Source organism: Ambystoma mexicanum, chromosome 6p (assembly GCF_040938575.1).
Source record: "Ambystoma mexicanum isolate Mex_15411 chromosome 6p, UKY_AmexF1_1, whole genome shotgun sequence".
Taxonomy (NCBI): domain Eukaryota; kingdom Metazoa; phylum Chordata; class Amphibia; order Caudata; family Ambystomatidae; genus Ambystoma; species Ambystoma mexicanum.
Genome location: NC_090935.1, coordinates 322,784,296 through 322,797,796, shown reverse-complemented (window position 1 = coordinate 322,797,796; position 13,501 = coordinate 322,784,296). Strand labels below are relative to the sequence as shown.

The window sequence follows — 13,501 nt, the reverse complement described above, 5'->3', positions numbered from 1 at the left end:
ATCCATGCCAGACCCATGCTGGAGAACAGTTACAGGTAAGTTACATGTTCCATAGATCATACCTGTATAAAGTTGGGTAAACGTTAGCACTTGCCACACTAAGCTGTCGATATTGGCTGGGGCATGGACCAAAGAGTTGTGAATGAAGGCAGACGCCACCCCTGGACAGAAGTGCAAGCGTTAGCATTGCAACATACCAAAGGGGGTAGGAGTGGTAACCTGAATGAGCAACCGAATAAGATGATGAATGCCAATCAGGTCTCAGCTCATGGAGGAAGTCAACCCAGGCTTACCAATGCTGCACTCCTACTAGATTGGGAATGCTTTCTGGGCTAGACTGCAAGGGACGCACAAATGCCTGCCCGCCTCGGAAAAACAGAGGCCACGTAGGCAGCCAATTAACCAACCCACTAACCACTTCACCCTCTCTATACACACCTCAAATTCTAACCAAACACAACAACAAACCGCACAAACTTCACTGCAACACCAAAACCAAGCGCACACACAGACCCGCACAACAGCACACAACGTCTTCCAACAGTATAACACCCCAAGCCCAGCCAACGGAATTCCGGCTGAGGCCACCAACAGCACATCATGGCTCTCTTGCACTTCTCCAGCTCATCCCCAATAACTCCCCCACACCCCTCCCTTTTTGTTTCAGAGCGCCAGTGGACCACTCCTGTGGTGATTGTGCGCGGTACAAATATCCTTTAACATTAACAGTATTTGCAAGGCAGCTACATGGAGCGCTGTACATACTTTCACTCAGCACTACTGCATTGACCCTCATTCCAAGACAGATACACAAGAGGGACAAGCAGTTCTAAGACGTTTATTTGCTTATGAACCTTCTCACATCCCATCTCCTTCTTAAACTGCTTGCTAATCTATGCACAGCATGTGATCTAAGCAGATTCCAAAAGCCTCTTAAGGGATACATTACTCAACATAATAGTATTTCTGATGCTTTTATCTGCTTAGATTCACATGCAACCCACCCTTCCTCCCCTCTGAGAGAAGGCGCATGGCTTCTTATGAGCTTGTCTGATACATATCTGCTTGGATACAACTGTACTTGCACTACACCTCATGCCATAAAAATAACAATCTGAGGGACCCCGACGCATGAGGGATCATGGGTACAGTGGACGTCACATTAGGGATAGTATTACTGCCCTTTTCGAGTTTCGAAAACAACTGCAATACTCCGCAGCTTCCACTAGATGTTGGCCTATGCACAGCATGAGAATCTGAGCAGATACAAGCATTAGAAATATGATTACGGCGAGAAATGTATTATATATAATAGTATGACTATCTTAGATGCAAAGTTTTATCTGCTTGGTTTGTAACTGAAGGCCTAAGTAATAATTTTATTTGTAGACTTGCTTGTCTAACTGGAGTTACTGGTGTTCGGTGGCCTCATTGTAGCCCTAGAGCACTCTTACTCCCTTCTTGAGACTAAGCATTGCCGCCCTGTTACCTCACCTTGATTGGGTATGGCTAACCTCTGTCTTCCTAGTTCACCATAAGGGGGTCAGTGGTGTCTCCCAAAAGCGCTGACTTTGGAAGTCCATTTAAACACACACACTATATTGTGCCATCATATTGGTTCTGCCTGCGAAAGGTCCGTGTTGAGTAGCTTCACATTTTGTTGTTGCATGCTGTAAATGAGGAGGGTGTTAGAATCAATTTAAATTATAAACTCAACCATCAGACGCCATCATTATTCCAGCTTTCTTTGTTCTCCTGACCCTTAATCGGCTTTGGATCAAACTCATGGGTAAACGAAAATCTAGGAGCACCTCCAGCTTCGCCCCCACTTTGACTAATTTTAGCTGTTACCTATATTGGAATCCTCTTGCTTTTTGAGGTATCCTGAGGTGACTAGTTTTTTTAATTTTAGATCATCATTGAAGCCTTTAACATTACATACATTTTGAATAGTTTGTCAAATATAATTCCTCTTAGGGTCCTTATTTTTTGTCAGGTCTTTAGTATTTTGTTTAAATGTTTAAGTAAACTGCAGCACTTCCTGAGAAACCTTTCTGGGTCTGCTGTATTCTTTGTTTTGTTTCTAAACTGTGATTTGGTACAGCATTTAACTTCCTGCTTCAGTAGAGCCCAGGTAATCTCTGTCCACAACAGCTTGAGCCCTGCTTTGGGCTCAATTCTGTTTTTTTCTTTTAGCATTTACCTTTTTTTTCCATTTCTTTTTTTACCTTCATTAAAAAATTAAAGAATTGAGTTGTGTTTTGACGCATGAAACGTTAAGCATAAATTAGTTGCTTTTCGTCTGCAATGTATATTAATCGTAACTCCCAACACATTTTTTTACAGACCTACAAAGAACATTTAGAGGGCCAAAAACACAAGAAGAAAGAGGCAGCTTTGAAAGTGTCTCAGTCCACGACGAGCACTTGCAGTGCAGCTGCTCGTGGAACTCAGAACCAGTTGCGCTGTGAACTCTGTGATGTTTCCTGCACAGGAGCGGATGCATATGCTGCTCACATACGAGGGGCAAAGCACCAGAAGGTAGGCTGAATTGTTATGCTTCTTAACAAGAAATTTTAACTAACGTATTTTATCATAGACTTCTGTGTTTTTAAAAAAAGTTTATATGTTTGCAGGCCCAGTTAGTGTAAGTGTTGATGAAGGGGTGGTATTCCCATAAAAGTATGCTATACATTTTTGTTTTTTGTTAACATCTTTATTTACATATCTTGCATAAAACACAGCTCAGTCATGGGGAGAAAAAATGCATTGAGCAATGCAATTAAACACAAGGGGGTAAGTAACTGTTAGGAAAGATTCCTCTTTAAAGCACCTTTCCTTCCATTTCAATGGACCCCTAAACTTGTTAGTTTTATTTTTGTATCTGACCTTCAGTACACTGGCTTTTGCTCATCTGTTATGGGGAAACGGACATGTCCTTCGGGCTGTCAGTACTGGGAAACATTGTTTCCCTTAGTCCTTGTTACTTAGTTACTTTTGACCACTTTTTAAAAATGTGTTATCATTGTACAATGCATCTTACAATGGAGTACATTTTTTGTTTGCCCTAGACTAACAGTCAGAGGATTTTTGGTTACTCTAGTTGTACAAAATGGGCAAGCTGGTGGCAGCAGTGACTTTTTAAATTTGTTTGGTGCGTGCGTGCGTGTTAGGCTACTTAGTCTGTCTAGTGGTCAAACATGGCAATGCAAGAAGCTAGATGGGAATCTAGCTAATCAGTCGCTCACAAACTATACCCCACAGGGTTACTGTAGTCAATAACTGAACGTGTAAAAAGTAGCTTTATCAAAATAGGAATAGGTAGAAGGAATAAGTACATTCAAAATTAAAGACCAGGTTCATTGTGGTGATTCAAACACAATTGGCTCTGTGATAATTTATTTATTCTCGAGTCAGAGGCCAGCATTCACTTGAATACATATAGGGCTCAATTGCCAATCCATTTCGGAGTCTGTCTACTCCTTAAAGACAAGACCCTGTTTGTAATTATAATTTACATCACAATATTTGCCAATTCAGATCCTTCAACAAAGTCAATAATGTACAGTAAAAAGTAATATGGATGATGTATAATTACATACCAAAAAGAGTGTCACAAGATTACCCAAAGGGAAAAAAAGACCGAAACAAGACATGTAATGAAGTGTTTAACCAGTAATATCTTATTGGTATAATTATACGCGTATTTTCACTTTACCTCAATTTTGCATTCTTGATATGCGACTACGTGTTGGCCAGTCTGAGTTTAAAATAGTACTGTAAAGAAATGAATAGTTGGCTTGTTGGCGCTGTCTTAGCATCCTGTAGTATTCTATTAGAATTACCAAGTGTCTCATGCTGTAACTGTGAGAGAAGTGTTTAACGCTTACCTGTGTGCTTCTTGTAATCGAGTAACCGCTGTATCGGTTGCCCATACTGATCTAATAACTGATCTAATAACTTTCAGAGCAGTCCAGGTGCTTCAGCTTATGGGATTGAAGAAAGAAAACTAATATAAGTAATGTGGTTGCAAGTTAACTCGGTCCTCTAACCCGCATACTGTGCTCCATGTGAACGCTACTAATGAGCGCGCTACTGTAGTTAAAGCTTCATTGCTATGACGACCGGACGCCGTTGCCAGGCACGCCTGTGAGTGTGTTTAGTGAGCGGCGTCCGACTTTCAAACTCTGATAAAGGAAATGACTGGACAAAACGCTGTCAAAAGAGACATTTTATGTCTGTTCTCCAGCATGGGGTCTGGCATGGATTCACATGCTCATGAATATTCCCCGTCGTCCGGCTGGGAATCCTCAGTAAAGAAGAAAATCTGTTTAGTTTCTGAACTGTTTCTACTAGTAACCAATCACTGGTCTCTAGGTCATACTTCCCCCAGCCAATGACTCCCCTCTACCTAAGCCCCTCCTCTGGCAGCCATATTCTGATTTTTACTTCACGTTCAAGTGTTGGGAGTCCTTGTGCTTAGCTCTCTAGCTTTTACTGAGTATTGCGTTTTTTCAAAGAGTTTGCGCTTGTTTTTTCGGTCGATTCGAGCTTCAAGCTCCACCGATTCCGGGGACCCGCTTCAGAAATTCTACGCCGCTCGAGGGCGAATTTTCATCGAATTCCACTTCTTGAAGGATTCCGGAAGATCTTTGAGGCCTACCCCGCAAGGACATGGCCCAGGACAAAGGAGATTTGACGCCCACTGGATCCAAGCTGTTTAGGAACTGCCCAGGATGTGGGCTTCAGAACGTCTTTAAGGAGGATGAACTCCCGGTGCCTCTACTGCCTGCACGCCGACAAGTTGCACGTGGAGGAGGACTGGGCGTTCTGCAAGAATGTCCGTCCGGACCATCGTAAACGACTCGCTGACTGGCTGGAGGCGTAGAGACCAGCAGCAGGTGAGAAGAAGTCTGAGTGGTCTTCTAAGACCTTTGAGGGCGCTTCGGCGACAGGGGCCCAACAAAAGGCAAAGCACCGCAAATCCAGGAGCGCCGTTGGTTCAATGCTCCGGCTCTGTGAAAAGGAAGTCGGAGAACCCGGGTAAGCTTCGGGAGAAGCCCCAGTCGATCCCGACAGACGGCCAAGGGGGAGCGAGGAGATGACCCTCCCCCCACGATAAAGGCCTCAGATGCACCCACGGTCGTGGCTGCTAAGGCCTCGATTGAGGGAGTCATGACGGCCCTGGCAAAGCCTGCGGGGGGGACCCCAGTGGAGACTACTTCCGAGCCTAGAGTTTCCCTGCCACCTCGGAGGGAATAGTCTTTCCAGCCTATCGAAAAGACCCCCGGGATGAGGAGGAGGAGGAGGGGGGGGGGGCGTACGGTAGCCCTAACTGACTCAGAAACCTCCTCCGAGGATGAGCTGTCTGGCGTCAAAGCTATCCTGGAGAAGTTTGAGGAGGTCAGGACCTACGGGAAGGATCCAGACGAGGCGTACGTAGAGCGCGACGGTGGAGCCGCCGAGTAGCGGTGGGCCGAGGAGGAAATGGAGGTCACCACACCCCTGCCAACACTCCTGTCGCAACCGATGCCTCCGCCGCAGGACAATTCGGGAGCAATCTTGATGGCTTTGCAGCCCCTGTGCACGGAGATAAGGACAAGGTTGCCCTTACCTCCAGCGGACGATCCACCGGCGCCTGGACCGTCGGGGAGCCCTCCGAACAAGCGGCGGCGAGTCTATCCTCCCCCTCCCTTCCATCCTTCACCTCCATCCCCTCCGCCGAGGGAAGAGACTGGGACGGAGACAGCGACTACAGGGATGGACGACAGTGGCGACGACTGAATGGATCGCCCCTCACCTCCCGGGCGTCCCTGATGAAATTGGCTCCTTTCAAGCCATGATCTCCAGGGCCTCAGAGCTCCTCCAGCTGTGCCACGAGGAGCAGAAGAAAGAGGGATTTCTTTACCAACGACTGGAAGCCAAGAGGAAAACTGTACTCAGTCCCGCTGTTGGATGACCTATGGGACGAAGGGCTGTCCCTTTTGAAGAACCAGTCCACGGCCCCTGCGAAGAGAGACCGGTATGAGAAGAAGTACCGGGTCTGGGACTCCGCTTCTATGTGCCTCAGGGCGCACCCGACCCCGGATTCAGTGGACTCTGCGGCAGCCAAGAAGAAAGCGACTGCGTCATCTTCCACTTCCCCACTGGAGAAGTGAAGAAGCTAGATGCCATGGGACTTTGGGTCACCTCGTCGGCAGCGACGACCATCAAGGCGGCCAACTCCCTCGCGATCGCGGCCCGTTATGATAGGGAGCTGTGGTTCAAGATCGCTCCTATCCTGGACTTCCTCCCGGACGACAAGAGGGCGGAAGCCCTTGAAATCCTGCAAGAGAGCGAGGTGGCTTTGGATCACGCCTTCACGGTAGCAACGTATATTGCCGATACCAGATTTCGTCAGATGGGCAATGGCGTTTTCCGGCACGGTTGGCTCAGGGCCACCGACTTCAGTCAGGACGTGCAGACCAGGGGTACTGGACATGCCCTTCGACGGAAACAACCTGTTCGGCAAAGCAGTGGACGAGTCACTGCAGGCCATCAAGGCGGACACTGAGACGGCCCGTGCCTCCATCAGCGGCGGCCGTCCTTTCGGACCTCCGGAGGCAAATCTCAAGGTGCCTAAATCTCAAGGATTCACCGGCAGTTCCTCGTATCGCCAAGCAGCCCATTCCTTGTCGCAGGAAGCGTACAGAGGCCACAGCAAGGCCGGTGGAAACTGTCGTTGCCAAGGAGCCCAGGGTGGCAAGGCGTCGGCAAAACAGGACTGAACCGGCCGTGATGTCGGGTCCCCACCTGAGCACTCCGGTGGGAGGCCAGCTGGCAAACTTCATCTGCGTGTGGTAGTCCATCTCCACCGACCGTTGGGTGCTGGATGCACTGGCCCACGGGCACACTCTGGAGTTCCAAAGGAAGTGCCCCCGTTTCCCACCTGTGGCCATGAAAGAAAACCACATTCCACAGCTGCTTCTGGAGGTACGAGCCATGCTGAGAAAGGGCGCGATGGAACTCGTCCCAAAGAGGCTCCGGGTCTCTGGAGTATACTCGCAGTACTTCCTCGTCTGAAGGAAGACCGGCGGCTGGCGACCCATCCTAGACCTTCGCCGCCTCAACAAATACATCAAATCCCAGAAGTTCTGATGGTTACCCTTTAGCACGTGCAGGGACAGGTGGAGGAAGGCGACTTCTGTCGTCGCTGGACTTGGAGGATGCCTACTTACACATCCCCATACACAAAGGACATCGCAAGTTCCTACGATTCATGGTCCTACGGCGGCACTACCAGTTCAAGGCCCTGCCCTTTGGGTTAAAATCGTCCCCAAGGGTCTTTACCAAGTGCCTGGCACCAGTGGCTGCACAGCTGCACCTGCAGGGGATCCACATATACCCCTACCTGGACGATTGGCTCATCTGGGCAAAATCAAGAGAACTCGCCGTCGACCACACAGCGAAGACCGTCCGCCTGCTCATGGAACTGGGATTCTCGATCAACTTTGCAAAGTCCCACTTTGTACCGTTGCAGGATGCCCTGTTCCTGGGAGCCAGACTTGCCACAGTGGCGCGGTTGACTTCACCGTCGTAGGAGAGGATGTAGGCCATCCTGGGCCAGGTACAACGGCTGTTGACCATGGAAGTGGCCAGTGTGAGGTCCATCAAGTCCCTACTCGGCATGATGTCATTTTGCATCTACGTCGTGCGTCTGTGCAGGTTGCGGATGCAGCCTCTGCAGGAGTGCCTCGACACCCGCTGGATGCAAGTGGCGGGAAGCTTCGAAGGCCAGATTCCCCCTCAACGAGACTTTCCGTCAAGCAATCCGGTGGTGTGGCACCCGCGCTCATCTTGCGGCGGGCATGGACTTCCAGACCCCTGCGCATCAGTAAACTGTGACGACTGACGCCTTCCTGGAGGGTTGGTGGTGCGCACACCGGAGATCTCCACGCAAGAGGCCTTTGGCTCCCGGTGGAGAGGTCGCTACACAATCATGTCCTGGAGCTCCGAGCCGTGTTCTGGGCCCTCAGGTCGTTCCTTCCGTCCCTCAAGGGCAAGGTGGTAAGGATCTTCACTGACAACACCACTACCATGTTCTACATCTGGAAGCAGGGAGACACCAGATCCCCAGCCCTATCCAAGGCAGCCCAGGATCTGTGGCACTGGGATGTTTCTGGTACCCTTCCATCTGGCAGGAATAAAGAACACAATCGCCGACTCACTCAGCAGGGAGCTGCACTTGTGCCACGAGTGGGAGCAGCAGCAGGATCAAGTGGATCTCCAGTTCCGACGATGGGGCAATCCCCAGATCGACCTATTTGCGACGGCGACGAACGCCAAGTACCGGAGGTTCGTCAGCAGGTTTCCCCAGCCGGGGAGCATGGTTGATGCCTTCTCATTCCCTTGCGACGGCCTGTTCCTGTATGCGTTCCCACCGTTGCGGCTCATCAGTCAACTCAGACTGTCCCGGTGCAGGATGATCTTCGTAGAAACCGGCATGGCTGAGGCAGATCTGGTTCCCAGACCTTCTGGACATGTCAGCGTCCCCCCCCCCCATCTGACCCCCCCCCCGTAAAACTGTCGACGGACGTGGATCCTCTCGCCAGAGAAGGAGGCGCCATCCTCCTCCACGACCTGGGGTCGCTGAACTTGCAGGCCTGGCTCCTGCAGCACTAGAGTTTGGAGGGTACGATATCCCGGCGGACTGCAAGGAGGTACTTGCAAAGGCCAGGGCGTGCTCGACTCTCGTGCTACGGACATAAATGGAAGAGGTTCTCTGTCTGGTGCCGTGCACAGAAGATTAACCCTCTGCGGATTACGGCTCCTCAAGTGTTGCCATACTTGCTATCGCTGGCAAAAGCAGGGCTGGCTCATGCCTCCATCAAGATCCACCTGGCGACTATCTCCCGCTACTCCAGAACTCCGGGGTGCTTGTCGCTATGGTCCCATCGTCTGGTGAAGGAGTTCATGAAAATACTGTTCCGATTGTTCCCGCCGGTGAAGGCCCGGGCCCCGGCGTGGGAGCTCGACGTGGTGCTGGCCAGGCTCATGGGGCCGCCATTCGAGCCGCTGCATTTGGCACTGTTGAAGTTCCTGTCGTGGAAGATAGCGTTTCTTGTGGCCATCACCTCCGCACGAGTGGGAGAGATCCAGGCCCTCTCATGTAAACCTCCATACCTGACTTTCCACGAGCCGAGGGCGGTGCTGAGGACGCACCCCTCCTTCATGCCCAAGGTGCTGGCGGACTTGGTGTTGCCTGTTTTCTTCCTGTCGCCTTCGTCGCTGGCTGAGAGGACTTTGTACTTGCTGGATGTAGCTAGAGGGCTGAAGTTCTACGTGGACCGCACAAAGAGCCTTCAGAAGACATCACAAATGTTTGTGAACTTTGGACCTGTGAAACAAGGGAAGGCCCTCTCGAAGGCTTCCATTTCCAGATGGTTCTTCGGCTGCATCATGCACTGTCACCGGTTGGCAAACCGACCGTTGCCCGGCCTTCCGAGAGCCCATTCAACCAGAGCGATCGCTGCTACCACGGCGTTCCTATCTGGTGTGCCCCTGCTGGACATCTGCAGGGCTGCTACGTGGAGGTCGACACACAACTTCACGAGATTCTACTACGTCGACCGGGATTCCAGGGAAGGGGTCCAGGGTCGGCCAGGCTGTGCTGCGCAACCTGTTCGCCTGAAGTTGGGCCTGGTGAGGAGGTAAGCGTGCTTAATGTTGAGCCTTACCACCGCCCGTGGTTGTGCATGTGTGTACTGCTATTTATTCTTATATTCATGAGCATGTGAATCCATGCCAGACCCCATGCTGGAGAAGGAACAATTTTGTTCTCCAGCATGGGTCTGGCATGGATTCACATGAGAACCCTCCCTCTTACCCCTCTGCGGCTCTTCTCTTGGTCCTACTGCCACTTTACGTGCTACCAAATCTGAAGATGGCTGCCAGAGGAGGGGCTTAGGTAGAGGGCAGTCATTGGCTGGGGGCAGTATGACCCAGAGAACAGTGATTGGTTACTAGTAGAAAGACAGTTCAGAAACGAAACTGACAGTGATTTTTTTTCTTTACCAAGGATTCCCAGCCTGACGGGGAATATTCATGAGCATGTGAATCCATGCCAGAGCCATGCTGGAGAACAGTTGCAGGTAAGTAACGTGTTCCTTACTTGCTCTTAACTAATTCTGAATGCCAACTGTAGCACATTAATGTCAACAGCATCCTAACAATTGAATTCACCGGTGGGGTTAGGTCCCTGCTGTATGCCGTACCACATGGGTATGTGCTGATTCTGAACTAAGAGATTGTGTAATTATGAAGTATATTTGTGTGGGGTTTTACAGTGCTCCCTCCTGAAGAAGTCTTACATTAACTGACTGGTAAATTAATAATTGTTTTATCAAGAAACCGTTAGTGTAAGTGTTTGCTTGGATACTTATTACTGTGAACCTCTGCATAACTCCCTTACCGCTCACATTGATCCCTCTTGAGATCAGCCTTGCTACTCGTCCACACTACCAACATGTGTAGTACAGCCTTATACCAAAGTTTGGGTTACTACTGCCAGGAGGTCAGAGTTGTTGTAGTGCACCCTATGGGTACTGCATACAATTTTACCTAACAGTGAGAAAGTGTAAAATAAAAATAATTAAATAGATAACAGACCTTTTGGTTTCGTGGCAGAGATAATTTGACAAATTAAGTCTGAGATTATGCTTTTTTTAACATAAGTGTCACCAGTTAGAGATGCATGGGCGAAGAGAGGGTTCATCAGTTTTCCATTCCCATTTCGAATTCTTCTTCCCAATTGAAAACTGACCCCCCCCCCCATAACAAAAAAGACGGTAAGGTACCCAATTCAACAGAACATCCTTTACCCCGGACAGATGAGCTGGTGGACAAACTTGGTTCAGCCAAGTTCCTCAGTTCTTTTGACCTGATCTTAAGCTATTGGCAAATGGCTCTGACAGACCCTGCCAATGAGAGAACTGCATGTTCTACCCCAGGAGACCTCTACCAGTTTCAGGTTATGCCTTTTGGAGTCAAAAATGCTCCTGCTACATTCCAGATGATGGTGAATTAAGTTCTGAATGGGATGGAAGACTTCTGCATGGCTTACTTGATGACATTGCAGTGTTCAGTCCTACTTGTAAAGAGCATATTGACCAGCTAGACTATGTATTGCAGGCTCTTCAGCAGGCCCATCTGACCATAAAGGCTAGTAAATGTCAAATTGGTCAGAACAAAAGGGTCTACCTTGCACACGAGGTAGGAAGAGGTGAAATAAGGCCATTGCCTAGCAAAGTACAAGCTGTACAAGACTGGGCCACCCCTACTACTCAAACCCAAGTGAGAGCCATTCTATGTCTCACTGGGTACTATAGGAACTTCATTGAGAACTATGGGACCATAGCTTCTCCCTTGAATATGGTCTCCTCACCCACATTCCCCAAGAAGGTCAGGTGGAATGTGGCGTGCACTCAGGCTTTTGAAGGACTGAAGAAAGCCCTTTGTCAAGCTCCAGTCTTGGGAGCTCCTGACTACATCCAATCCTTCATTGTACAGACAGATGCTTCTAATGCAGGGATAGGTGCAGTTTTGAGTCAACTGGATGGGAAAAGCAGAGAACTTGCGATCTGCTTCATCAGTAGGAAATTGAAGAACCGTGAGACGAGTTGGGCAACTATTGAATGTGAGTGTTTTGCCATTTGTGTGATCGCTGCAGAAGTTTAGACCATACTTGTATGGATTTACCTTTTTCTTTTTTTATTATAAACTTTATTTAACATTGTTGCAGTAGGTTACAGAGAGTTCCACGTCTTTTGCTCATTCGTACATGTTTCGTCTTACAAATATTGTTTTGTATTTTGATATTCATTTTTCTCCTATATGGTGCCCATATGTCTTTGGGTTTACTTGATGCTAGTGCCACAAAAGTGTTCACATATCCCTCCTCTCTCTCATTGGCAAACGCTAATTCTTTAAGCCATTGTTGGAATGTGGGAGCATGTTTCGCCTACCAGTTCAACCGAAATGCCTCCTTGCTTTTTATATTCATCTTACCTATATCCCCAACTAAGTATTTCAAGGGGAGGAGAGTTGCGGGAGGGGCGGGATATCTGTGATGTCCCCCAGTAAATTAGCCACCTTTTGCCAATAACCATGTTGTGAAGGGCAACTCCAAAACATAAGTATCGTGTCTGCCTCTTTGTTTCCGCATTCCGGGCATTTCCGAGGTTTTTTGGTGTAAATTTCGATATTTGGGCAGGTGTGTAATGTAATCTGTAATAATTCAAACTGTTTTAACTGGAGTCTTGCATTAAGTTATAATTCTCTGGTAAGATTGCACATTTTTTGCCATTTCACATCTATTTCTGTGTTGGTGTCTCTCCCATTTCAATTCCACATAATTCTGTTGAGCTGTATCATCCTGTACTGTGGCGTATATTTTGGCTAGCATTCGCCGTTTGTTGTTCCCCTGCGTTACCATATCTAGGCATCTATTGGTTTCGGGGTCTAGCGGGAACACAGGCCACTTTATTTCTTATTGCTTTGCGCATACGGTAGTATTGTAGTATACGCGTAGGGTTGTTTCCCAGTTTCTTTAAATTTATCTAGGGTGACAAACCTGCCTCCTGGGTATGTCTCACAGGGTCTTTTCTCTGTTTAAGTTCCATATGTTAGGCAAAGTTTGGTTGCAGTGCCCTCTAGGACCACTGCACGCAACTAGGACTACAGGTGTAAGCAAAACCAACCTTTGGTATAAGGCTGTACCACACAGTTTTTGGTAGCGAGCTGAGCAGCCAGGCTTATCTCAAGAGGGAATGTGAGCTTGTAAGGGTGTTACACATAGGTCTACAGTGACAAGTATTCAGATGGACACTTATACTCAAGGTTTCTTGGTAAAGCACTTCTTAATTTATTACACAATCTTTTATAAAACATTCACTAAATAGGGCAACCATTATCACACAGACATTATACTACAATACTGATTACGAAGCAGTTGAGCTCCCTTGAAGTAGGAGCCAAATAGCGTGGAAGTAGGAGCAAAAAGGCATACGTTAATAAAACGAATATTGCAGTTACTTTAAAACCGTGCAAATAGTTTGAGCTCACCAGAGGAGTTGATTCAATGCAATAGGTAGGCCAAAGTCAATGGGCTACTGCTTTGTATAGGTAAAAACGGTTCTGGCTTTTAAAACGGAAACGTCTTTGCCACGGATCTTAGAAGTAGTTCACGGAAGAAAGGTTCATATGTTGGATCACAAGCTGACTAGGCCTGCAAGTTGCCAAAGTTCCACAAACTTTTGCGGCAAGAGCTTAGTTCTCTGTCGGGTTTTCACAGTACCTTATATTGAAGAAAAGGCTGCAGCTGAAGACTTTGTTCCTGGCAGTTCCTGGAGATCTTGCTGTTGCTGAGCCTCAGGTGTGGGAATAAGAGGGAGGACGTTGGGGGACTTCTGCACTCTACAGGGACATATCACAAAGCTGGCAAAATGGCAATTCTTCGATTCCG

General features: G+C 48.3%; 1 protein-coding gene across 3 annotated transcripts in view; it reads left to right on the top strand.

Annotated features, from left to right (window-relative positions):
• ZFR (zinc finger RNA binding protein) overlaps positions 1–13,501 on the top strand; it is a 1,119,848-nt gene that overhangs the window by 602,046 nt on the left and 504,301 nt on the right. For all 3 annotated transcript variants that reach the window (XM_069627081.1, XM_069627082.1, XM_069627083.1), the window contains one exon: positions 2,347–2,541. In XM_069627081.1, the coding sequence (XP_069483182.1) occupies positions 2,347–2,541 (195 nt within the window). The remainder of the gene's footprint in view (positions 1–2,346; positions 2,542–13,501) is intronic.